Source organism: Aptenodytes forsteri, unplaced genomic scaffold (assembly GCF_000699145.1).
Source record: "Aptenodytes forsteri isolate BGI_AS27 unplaced genomic scaffold, ASM69914v1 Scaffold143, whole genome shotgun sequence".
Classification (NCBI taxonomy): Eukaryota; Metazoa; Chordata; class Aves; order Sphenisciformes; family Spheniscidae; genus Aptenodytes; species Aptenodytes forsteri.
Genome location: NW_008794951.1, coordinates 2,416,896 through 2,429,316, shown reverse-complemented (window position 1 = coordinate 2,429,316; position 12,421 = coordinate 2,416,896). Strand labels below are relative to the sequence as shown.

Here is a 12,421-nt window from a genome sequence, read left to right as displayed (position 1 = left end):
TAAATATTAATAATTTTTAAAAATATTAATTAAAAAGTACTACTTCAGTGGATGTGCTGTTCAATTTCCTCATATAGCACAATTACAGATAATTTCTTTCAATGGGGAAACTGCTGAAAACGTTAAGTTCATCTCTGGATGCAATGCTAGGAAACTTCTTGCAGCTGAAGCCTGAGCATCCAGGAACCAACAATAAGCTATTCCCTGTACCCCACAAATGCCTGTATTATTCAGAGTACACGTTTATATACAGATCATAGCTACACAAACAAATTTCTACATGCTTTTGAGTGCTTCCTTAAGCAGACAAATTTACCAGTCAGCTCAAGACCAAGCTTCAGTCAGGTAGTAATTTTTCAACCAGTGATTTCATGTAGCTAATTCGCTGTCCGTACCAGTACATTAAATATTTATAGGGAATAACCGGTCTTGATTTAACTGTCAATGTTTCTTCATTAAATCAGTTGGGTGTATCTTACATGAGTCGGACAATAAAACGCTTTTCCACTGGGTTATGCTAGGCTCCTTGGGACAGACGAACAACTACTTCCAGTTACGAACTGAAAGTTCTTCCAGAGAAGAAAACTGACCAGAGAAAAACATTTCAGATTAACCATGCTAGTAGAGTTCACAATCAATATGAAACATTACAGAGGCTTTGTCAGAGAAAAAAAAGTTTGTTCTGCCTCCTGCATATCTGCCATATGAAACATTTGCATGCTGTTTCATTTCATGGTGCTGTTATGCTGGCACAATACTTATCTTGTCATTGGAAGAGGGTTTATGTTACTGCCCAAACACTGGCGTATTGCTCCTAATCACAGGACTCAAACAAAGTAAGTTAACTCCAACCACTCATAGAAAGTTTACATGCCTATTTCTTGCAACGTAGTGATTATCCTAACTTAGCAGCATTCTAACTGCAGTAAATAAGTGCAAGCCATCTTGCAATTACAACTTTCCACTGAATTGGTCAATCTCTTTATTTTCTAAATTAGTGCAATATTTAAAAGGTCTTGACATTGCAAGAAACAAACAAAACATCTCCCTGAAACCCAACTACTCGGCATTTGCAGTAAAGACACATTACATTCTAATTAAAAGTTTACCTTGCTAGTAGACCTCAACATATAAAGACATCAAATTTTAAAATCAACATTAAGAGTCTTAGTGCAAGCTGAACTTTAAGCTCTGGGGACAGTGATGACTACAAAAACATACAGAATGTTTCCCCTACACGCACTTACTTGCCAGAAGCCAGTTATCCTTCTCTAGTTTCAGTCTCTGTAGAACCCTCTGCACATGCTCCAACTGCTTCTTCTCCTCTTCAAGGAGCTTGTCCTGAAGAGCTGTGCAACGTTCTTTTTCTTTTTTCTTTTTATTTGGAGGCTATAAAATGTCAGTGCAACTCACTTACTATTATATTAACAGTTACTATAGATAGAGCAATTGAATTCCTGATAATGCTAAAGAATACCTGAAAAACTTTCTATTTCACTAAATAATGTTCTGCTCTAGTAATCAACTGATTTTATGAACACTGGCCGACTAAAGTTAAGACAGAAGTGAACAGCTAAACCACAGGTACAGGTGTCAAAGATTGCTTTCTGAAACACAGATTTTCCATTAATTTTCACTTTGTGAAGTCACTGGTACTTTTAATGTGGGAATTATAAGGAAGAGTCAATCCAAACTATGTGAATGTGACAAATCAGAATCGATTTGACAAAATCTCCCAGATCTAAAGGACCTTAATATAACATTTCACAAAAAAAAGTCTTTCAAGGTTAGAAAGTTTAAACTGGACCATAAAATTATATAAACATACCATTTCCTGATTGTCATCTATGGCTTTCATCTGGACTTTAAGTTTATTGACTTCTCTGTCATAGCTACTATGTGGGACGGCAAGGTCATACATTGTCAAAGACCAGAATGTAGCATAAAACTGAGGACTGATGTCATCCCAAACCTTGGGAAGGTGCAGAGAAATCACAGCATCATGAACAGGAGCCATCACCAGCTCACACGATGTAATATATTTGTGAACTTTGTGCTGCTGTTTATTTCCCTTCTCAGCTTTTTTTAGTTCATCATACTTTGACTGTGGATTAAAAAAAATGAAAAATTTGTAGTCTTTGTACATAACGTAATTTAACTTTTACAATATAACTTAACTTCTCAAAAACCTTTCTATATAACAAGCATTTACACATGTGAAATGTCATTTATGTACATAAAGCACTGAAGAACATCGTACAGAACTTTCAGTATTCATCCAGATTGGATGGATTTATCTTTCTTCACTGATGCTGCTACCTGTTGTTATAGTAACACATTATACTACACCAAATAAAAATTGCTCTCGATATTTAACATTTTAGATGCAGGGACAAATTTATTTCTGATAGTTCCTGAGATACCACACCTTTTGGCAGCTGCAACATTTATATGGATTTTTGCTGTGGAGGAAAAACATCTACAGAAGAACTTACACATTTGGGGGAACAGGGAGGGAGAGAACTCCTACTGATCACCCAAATCATCAGAAGAGATGATTTCATTAGCTACAACTTCTGTCAGTTGTGTGAAAGCTGACACATGGGCCATATTTTATATGAAGATAAAGTATAACCTGTTCCAGCCCACAGCTTCTCTTTCTACCTCTACTCATAAAGCTTCTGCAAGTTTTATTTAGCAAACAAACTTTAGCAGGAACCTAACACATATATTGATAACACGTAATACAGCAGCACTAACAGCAAGGAAACAGAAGAGTTCTACTTACTGAAATATGGTGTGCATACATGGGTCTTGAGAGGAAAAATGCAGCATCATGAGGTGTGTGAAATTCATTACAGAGAACGTCAATAGAAGGCACTCGCTTAATGTAATCCTCTGTGCTTAGATTGGATGCCAAAAACCCACCAAATTGTACCAGGGTGTCATGGCACTACATGTGAAAGATACAAAAAGTTAGCAAAAACAGTATTTTGTTCAAAAGTGAACTTAGGGAATGCTTGAAAGTTCTCTCTCTCTTTTTTTTTTTAAGTTAACAACACATAGTACAGGAAGAATTTTCTTATGGGGGTAGAGATGATAAATTTTCCATGCCACATGGGAGTCAAAAAAAAAAAAAAAAAGCCCTACAAAAGCCAGCAGAACTGTAAGAGCATTCTGTTCTACCAGAATGAAATGAAACTAGTTCCTACTGCCTAAGGCGGCAAAGGAATTCAGCCTGCTTCTTTTTTTGGGGGGCGGGGGGAAGAAATAAATTTCCTCTAACAAAGTAAGATCAGAAAAATATAATAGCTGACTTAAGAAATAAGAACTTAACTTTTCACGACAAAGGATGTTTTATCTTTCACTCAGAAGTCACTTGTCAATATAGTATTTATTTAATACACCCGTATATTTTAATAATGAGATTACTGTAACTAATTTTGAAAATTCTTACACGTTCGTATTTATTGTGCTGAACTCTTATATGTTGTGCTGATACACTAGGAGTTACCAAAGAAAAGGAGGGGTTCTTATAAATGCAAGTGTTTTTACTTGCCTGATCATACAGTTTTCCCACCAGCTTCAGATGTTTTTCCCCTCCCTCTTGAAAGATCACACCATTTCTCTGTTGAGCCATAAGCAGGCACAGTGGAAGGGCAAGATCATGGTCCAATAATGCATCTTTTAATCTCTGAGAAGATTTTTTTGTATTCCTGATTTGGCCAAAGTATCCACCCTGTATAGTACAGAAAAAGTTACCCAAGTTTGGAAACAGTGCATCACAAATGGAAACCATGTGTGCTTCTGACTGCAGAAATACTGATGAATTAACACCAATACAGTTTCCTGTCCATCAATAAAACACTCTCTCTGGATCCTGTACTTCAATGTATGTATGTAAGACTCAGAAACTAACTAGTCTTGCATGCTATTAGTCTGTCTTTTACACAGTAAACAAAGAGTGATATTTCAGCTCAGGCATCATGACACTGCATTTTAGACCTAGGTCTGCTGTCATCTGCTCAAAGTCTCTTCTCTGTTCAATACAGGAATTTCAGATTTTAGTTCCGATTATAGCTATTCAACTCACTAGGGAGTTGAGCGTAGGTCAGACTCAACTAGGTCTTTGACACCAAGGCTGCAACAGCTTTAGCTGTTAAAATGGTTTAAGATGTTACTCTACTCAACAGCGAGCTGCTACCCCCAGAGCAGGGCTAAAACAGCAGGACCGCACAACGTACAAGCTCACTGGCTGCTATAATTGACAGGTCTGTCATATAACACTGGATAACAAAGGCTACTTTCGTTAATATGAGATGCTGTGAAACACAATTAAGGCTCATGTATACATTGCCTTGTCTGCAAGGCCTGTAAGCTCAATGCAGTGGGAAGCTCTCTGATGAAAGCAGTAACACCTTTCTCAGCTATGCTGCCAGAGTTCATGAATCAGTCTTTAGAACCACCGTTAATAAGCAATAGCTATTATTAATTAAATTTAACACAAACACACCTCAGCTTTTAGTTGTTCTCCACCAGTCATGGCTTCCAATTGTTCCATTGTCATTTCTTCTGTAATTTCTATCCCTGCCATTTTCTGCACTACCTCTTTTAAAATAAGCAAATCAAAGCTGCACAGAAAACAGAGAAGTGGAGTAAAAACAAGAAAATACGTTTAAGAAATGGAAGCTATATGTTTAAGAAATGGAAGCTACGTCATTCAATACACAGTACAAAGCAACGCTATGATGCATGTTAAATAACATTAATTCTTTTTTGAAGAAGAAACTAGTATGCTGAGCACACAGGGATTTCTTTATTGCAAGTAAAAAGTTAGTACTTAAAAACAATGCAGGCATTCAACAGCTGGATTTCAGAACCCCTTCAGAACAATTTCATTGTTTTTGAAAATAACAGCGAGTGTGGTGTTATTAGCTTTTAAGTATCAACAAATTAATCATAAAATTTATTGCTCCCTTTTGTTGTTTTACATACTTCATACTGTATCTATACAGTTATTTCATGAACATGGAATATTTTAAATTTTCTTAAAAATTTCTACAATAGTACACGGCCTTAGAAATTTACTGGCAAAATTAGTCTGGAGAGGTTATTTGGAACATGGAAAACATTTTTTACTTAAAACACAGAATATACAAAACACTCCAGAGACTAGGCTTTACTTCCTGCTCTGAGTTCTGTAAGGGCGATGACTTTTCCTCAACAGAAGTACAGTAAATTGTATCATGATCATTCAAAATCAGCAGTATTTTCCAGTAACTTCTGAAATTTATGTGACCTACTTATAAAAAGTATTGACCCATGCCCTCCAAACCAGAGTTTTATATTTAAATAATTCATATTGTTTATATTTTTGCTTGCTGTTCCTACCATAAGTATGTTTTCTGTCCAGGAACTATGCAATACCAGCATATACTCCAATTCAAATACCTAAATACTCCAGTCCTATGGAACTGGTTATAGTGGTAAATCCATTTTTTTTCCCTATGATCCCAAATACTAAACTGAATATTAAAAATAAATTGATTTTTTTCAAAATACTTAGTCTTAATACTTACTTCCAGGGAAAGACAAGAAACATTACTTACCCCTCCTCTGTAGCTCAATGTTATTGTACCATCATCAGAATACAAAACAAATTGGGGACAGGGGAGCACATGAGACTGAGTGTCTACATTGCAGAACTAGATTTCTCAACATAAATACCCTAAAATAACATGCTCCGTTATCTCCACTGGTAAGCTGTCTTTCAAGAAGAATATAGGGATTCATAATAGAAAAAATTTGATACTCACCTATGTGATAAAAATAACACATTAAAATTAAATAAATAAATGAAACAATGCTAAGTGATGACAATGGTAGGACAAAAGGAAAAGACAGATTCAAATTGCAAGCCTTGTTTGAAAAATTTTTTTGAGTTATGATTAACACTGATGTACCAAGAAGCCATTCAACTGCCATTAAATAAATTGGACAAAGTATTTAAAATAGTATTTAAATGTTAAGAGCCATCCCTGCAGAGAAGACATTATGCGAAAGAAAAAACTAAAACTGTTAACAGTCACACCCTTTTATATCATGGATACTTATTTTTTTAAATAACATACAATAATTTCTATGACAATATTACAGACCAGCAGGGTTTTCTCCCTGTCTGGTTAGTTGTTAAGAAAACTGCATTAAAATCAGTTACAGATGAAAAATCAGTACTTCAAAAATAATATGTCACAGCTATACAATTAGAGGAAAAATAATGTACTAAAGAGGATATTATTCTTTCTGCTATTTAAATTTCTTAACCTTCCTGGTATTATGGATGGAGTTTTACCACTACTAGAGTGACTACTACATTGAGCACCCATGCATCAGCAAACACCCAAATAATACATTATAAAAATTGAGTTTATAAAGATCAGTTTACAAGACTTGCCTTTTCCCAGCTTTCAGTTGGTTGGCTACATACTGAAGTAGACCAGCAAGTTCAATTGGGTATTTTCGGAAAACTGCACCGCAAAAGCTAGCCAGACCTAAAGCAAGGAGAAACAGCTGTGACTACACCTCATGAGATACTAATCATTAAATAAGGATTAACGAAGTACACGTGGAATGTTAGCAATATATGTATTTTTGTAATACAAAGAAAAAATATTTTCCTATTGATTAAACTTGCCAGCTCTCTGTTTTGTTTAAAAAATTAGGTGGTAGATCCAAGCGAAATACTGATCATAATGATCAATAGTATGGTAGATCATAGGGAAGGTGAAGTATTTTAAACATTAATGTAATAAATAAAACAAGAATACTAACTCTGCAGCCAGCTCGAGATTGTAGTGTCATCATGCTTCATTCTCTCCTTCTCAGGGTTTGCCAGAGCTTCAATGATACAGTCTTTAGTGGAGTTAAAGAGAATATTTTTCCTCGATTTGTAAAAACAAAAGTTACACAGACCTGTTTTTCCAGCTCCACAATTTGTAATATATGAACATGATATGCAAGTATAGCAAGCATGATATAGAGGATCCACTAACATAGTTACAGTATAAAAAAATAAAATCATGAAAGAAATCGTAACTTAAAATGCAGTATTTACCTCAGCATTTACAGGATCACTATGCCTTCAAGAACAGAGTGAAAGTAGTAAGAAAACCCTTTAAAGTAAAGTATAATTTTAATAGCATGAAAGAACAGATAGAGAGGGTTCTGTGACCCATTAAGAGTGCAAACATATTTGCAAACATCACTAAAATTTCCAGCAAAAAGCAGCAATAATAGAAAACAATAGAAGATAACATTTACTCACAGACAACAGATTTAATCTGGCTACAACTGCAACTTTATCAGTAATTAGACATATTGATTCACATAAAAGGATACATGCCAAAACATCATAGTTCAGTGAAGTGAGGTATTTCAGTGAATCAACCACCGGAGTTATTAAGTTATCGTATTTTTGTATTTGTGATAAAATCTGAAAGTTACAAAAGACATTCAGCTGAACAGGAACAGTATTCCTTATCTTTCACATAATAAATTAAAACCATTTAACAATGCTTGTCTTCAAAACCTACACAAAACAGCCTTTGAAATTAATTTTTTCAGAAGGTCCTAAACCACTTTCAAAGTAATAGGTTATCTCATTAATTTACCTAGTACCTTAGAGATATCAGTGAAACATCTCTAACATGTAAAAATAATTCTGTATAATTATTTTTCTTTTCAATTATAGAAAATAAAATTGCAAAAACATTCCACTCATTTTCTTCTAAGATTTCTTAAGAATCCTAAACCTTAGCAGTAAGAGTTTCTGTTGCTACTTAATAATAAAAGACTATTAAAAAAAAAAAAATGAACCTAGGTCATGAAAGAATACAAGTAAACTGTATTAATCAAATTTTACAATGTTCCCTTTGGTACATGACGTGCGCGCGTGTGTATTGCAGTATTAGTTTCTTCAAGTAAAATCTGAAAACTGGTAGATCAATAATCACAAGTCACATTTGTGAATAAGGTGGAGGTCCATCAACATACTTTTACACCTCTCAAGCATTCTGTAGCACCACGTAATCTTAAAAATCCTCCCCGACTTCGTAGCTGTATTTCAGACTTCAAAGCTTTATGTTTTCTTGAATTTGCATTCTGCATAACCTGATCAGCACATCCCTGTATCTCTGAGACCCACCTCAGCTATCCCAAATTAAATACTTTGCTCCTACAAATAAGTGGATGTAATTTTCTGTGCAGTTGTGGTTATTCAAGAGCTATTGTCACATATAGTATCTCAGACCTGTGCACTACTAATAAATTACCATATTTTAAAATTTGCATCAAAAGTAAAAAATAATGAAATTAGAACTGCCCTCTCACTAAGACAGCAGGTCCCTTCCCATACTTTAATATCTATTGTTAGGATGAAATAGTATTCAAATACATGTAACTACTTACATAATCAAATAAAATTGTAGGATTGCTGTGGCTGAGCTTCCCAATCTGTCTTCCAGAGGGTTTCACATTTTCCTTAGTTAAACGCCTGTAAAAAAGAACATACTTTATTGCAACAGACAAGCTAAAAGAATACTCAAACAACAGGTTAGTGCCAGTGAAGAAACACCTTTGTTAGTCACAGAGATTAAATTCTCACTGGCAGATGTGTTTTTAAGAAATTTAAGCATAGAAATATTACTCCTCTGGGAATCTGAAATTTATAATCCTATAACGTGCAGACAGTACAAACAAACCAGTTGTCCCTATATTACTATGGACTGTATTCTAGTTTCAACTTGGAGCACTTTGCATTCGGAAGTTGTCAGTGGGACCTATACCACATATAAAAATAGCTGCGATGCTGTTAATCTCTCCTGCACATTTAATTTAGCCACATATCAGTCATTTTGCATTTGTTGCATTCAGTTCATTGAAAAACAGTATTAATTTCATTGTGTTACGCTTCCACAGCATTCCCTACTGAAGATATGAGCTTAACATGAAACCTGAAGTCGATACACAGAAGGAAATTGTACACGTAGCAATCTCAACAACTGACAGCACTGTGGCTCATCTGCACAACTGAAATCCACCGTACAAGAGAAGGGATGTAAAGTTTTATGGTCTATGCTAGCTATGCAGCAAGTCAGGAGAATATCAAAATCATTGTTTCTAGCTTTCACAGCTGCAAGTCCAAAGTCTTTTACCCAGTAACAATTATTCTGTCTTGCCTATGTAGAAAGGTTCTAGTTATCCACATTATAAAACCATAGCATTTGCTTTTGGCAACAACAAATGGAGAACCCAAATCCCCGACAATGATGTCAGAGACGTTAAGTGTGAGGGAAATCTGAAATTGTTGTGAGCCCACTTGAAGATGAGAATGAATCGCTCCCTTCAATTCAACTTATTGCCCTACTTCCAAACCTGTAGAAACGGTGACAAGACTTTTGAGACTCTTCAGATTAAAAAGTCTCCATACCTAGAGAAAATATGTTGCACTCTTGACATTTGCATAAGCAAAGCAATTTAATCAAACAGCAGCACACCCATGGAAAAGGTTTTAAATAATTTAATGGGACATTTTTCACAGATGAAATACCCTTATTGGTGACAAATCTGTCTGTATCCTTACTTATTTGACAGTTTTTAATCACAGTACATTAAATACTCCATGAGCAAGGATAATCAGTAAAATTACTGAGTCAGAAACGGAATGTATTTGTCAAGTTTTGGTGACATGCAATACACTGTATCACAGTTGATAATTATTTATGGAATTAGACAACTTACTTCATGATATATTTGGCTCGGTCTATGGTTTGAGCTTTAACTTTCACTAGAAGTGGGTGACTATTGTACGTTTCGTTCTTCCATTGCCCATAAAGACGGTACCTTGAAAGATTGTAAAGGAAAACTATTTTTAGTACTGACAATTCAAGAGACCACTTTGAAAGAATGGAAACAAGTTATTCTACTCACCGGTACTGGTATGGAAAAGTTTTGAACATTCCCCATAATTCTTCAGACATGCATGCATTGCAGTCCATCAAAGAAAGAGATGGAAGTAAGACTTGATCGGTAATACTCAACAAACAGCTAAACAGTATCTCCTGAAATAAAGACAAAAAACTCGAGGTAACTATCAAGTAAGTACATCAGAAGTAATGCTATGCAGAGATGCACAAATTGCACATCTTAGTAGACTGATAAAATACAAGTTTGCCACAAGATTAAGACTTCCTAAACAAAAACAAACAAAAAAATCTAAAAAGGACTTAAAAATATCTCTCATCATATATCTTTTATTAGATAATTTATGGGCCATATATAGCATCAATATTTTATTTGCCTACATAAGATATTTGAGCAAAGCTGCTGAAGTTTTCAGCAAGTTGCACTCAGATTTTCCAATCAAATACATCATTTAAAAAAGGATATACTGTGGACTTGCATGAAGTGCAACAGGAGAAAATAGATTTTGGCAACTGCTTTCAATGTATTAAGGTATTCCTTGCCACTACTTCCATTTTCAAAATCCCAGATTAAAACCTGAAGGCATTATACATGTTCCCAAGGCACAGTACCAATTTCAATGTTTTCAGTATCCTATCCTCGCCCTTTACTAAACACATCTTTCCCATTGGGCTATGTTAGAATAACCATAGCAGGAAACAAAAACAAACACACACCCCCCACCCCACCCCCAACCCCACAACAAAACAGAAGAGACTAATTTTCTCTGCAATGATTCAGGAAGTCAGGAAATCATGACAAGTGAGAAACATGAGCTCAATGTTTTCAGTATCCTATCCTCGCCCTTTACTAAACACATCTTTCCCATTGGGCTATGTTAGAATAACCATAGCAGGAAACAAAAACAAACACACACCCCCCACCCCACCCCCAACCCCACAACAAAACAGAAGAGACTAATTTTCTCTGCAATGATTCAGGAAGTCAGGAAATCATGACAAGTGAGAAACAGGAGTAATAAATAATAATGAAAGTAATAATGAAAACTGCCCAAACTTCATATTGAAAACTTGCTTGTTAATTTAAAAAAAAACACAACTTGTTTTTATATGTTAGATCTGAACTGGACACTTGGGTTTCATTGTGACCAATCTTGATAATTCAATAAATTAGAAAATTTAGAAAGAAATAAGTTAGCCAATAAAGAAAAATTAGCCATTGTACTACTAAACACCTCCCCTACTTCTAATTTCTCTTTTTCTCTATGCTTTTCCCCAGTAAATTCTTTAAGATACAAGGTGCCACCATGAAAAGTGTATTTATAGAATAAACAGCTGGAGTACCTCCAGCTGATTCTGAGCAAATAAGTAGAATACAGTGGACAAAAAGAACAAGATTAGGTATGAGGAATGCAGGAGAGAGAGAAAAAAAAAGAAAAAAGGACAGGAATACAAAAAACCCATGACTGGCTCAAACCTGCCTATAAAAAAATCAAGACAAGTCTATAACGTATATTTGTTAAAGCATAAAACTCAACAGAAAAAGGAGAGTTGTACAGTTATTAAACATTTGGTCTCAATTAAAATCTTGCATAAAAACACCATCCTCCAAAATAAACTCACCATTTTCTCTTTATCTTCTTGTTTGCTTCCATCACACTGAAACTATAACAAAAGACAATCATGTTAATTGTAGCATAGTTAACGTAACAGTTACAGTTTCAGAACAAGGCTATCTCAGCAAAAGCATAAAGGGCCACATGTCTAGTAAATGTTTAATTTTCCAGATCTGTCAGCATTAAAATATTTTTGAACAGAAATTCAAATGCATAGATAAAATGCATTGCTTACATATATAGGGGCTTTGTACACTTTTGCTCAAAAAGAGGTAAGAACTAAAATATTACGGAAACTTACTATTATATATGAAATACTGAATTTTCTTACTGGAGGAGAGGAAAAAAAAATGCCCTAAGCATTCACCTTTTACCTAAAATCACCCCAGGATTTCCAACCCAATTATCACCAGCCATAGATTATTTTCCCCACCTTTCTCTCACAATAATACCCTCTTAAGCTTTTTGTCTTCATTATTAAATTATTTTCTTTTCTCTCTTCTTGTTCCGCTCACCGTGAAAGGCATATTAAGCTATCACACCAGTAAGTGCACAATCATTTTAAAGGTACACTTGAGCATGAAAGCTGCAGTGCAATGTTAGTAGTCTAACTTTTAAACTACTGTATGGGTTAACTTACAGTCAAAATCACCTCCAGTTATAAGTATTTCTACTGTGTGTTAAATGTAGTTTCGTAACTACAACATGCTGATGGCAATAGTGCATTAAAATAACTTTCCCTATGTTACCTTAACCACTCTGTCACTGACGAATTTCTTCACAGTTCCAACCTAGAGCAAATAGCTAAAATGTTGCTCATTCTTG

The 12,421-nt window shown here is 34.9% G+C and overlaps 1 protein-coding gene across 1 annotated transcript in view; it reads right to left on the bottom strand.

The window, feature by feature from the left end:
* Positions 1 to 12,421, bottom strand: part of THOC2 (THO complex 2) — a 60,719-nt gene that overhangs the window by 30,760 nt on the left and 17,538 nt on the right. The window contains exons 12-24 of the mRNA XM_019471016.1: positions 12,346 to 12,387; positions 11,604 to 11,645; positions 9,988 to 10,118; positions 9,799 to 9,900; positions 8,467 to 8,551; positions 7,399 to 7,492; positions 6,832 to 6,912; positions 6,455 to 6,551; positions 4,514 to 4,631; positions 3,560 to 3,739; positions 2,789 to 2,953; positions 1,829 to 2,104; positions 1,248 to 1,389 (exon numbers count right to left, since the gene is read on the bottom strand). Coding sequence (XP_019326561.1) covers positions 1,248 to 1,389; positions 1,829 to 2,104; positions 2,789 to 2,953; positions 3,560 to 3,739; positions 4,514 to 4,631; positions 6,455 to 6,551; positions 6,832 to 6,912; positions 7,399 to 7,492; positions 8,467 to 8,551; positions 9,799 to 9,900; positions 9,988 to 10,118; positions 11,604 to 11,645; positions 12,346 to 12,387 — 1,555 coding nt within the window. The remainder of the gene's footprint in view (positions 1 to 1,247; positions 1,390 to 1,828; positions 2,105 to 2,788; positions 2,954 to 3,559; positions 3,740 to 4,513; positions 4,632 to 6,454; positions 6,552 to 6,831; positions 6,913 to 7,398; positions 7,493 to 8,466; positions 8,552 to 9,798; positions 9,901 to 9,987; positions 10,119 to 11,603; positions 11,646 to 12,345; positions 12,388 to 12,421) is intronic.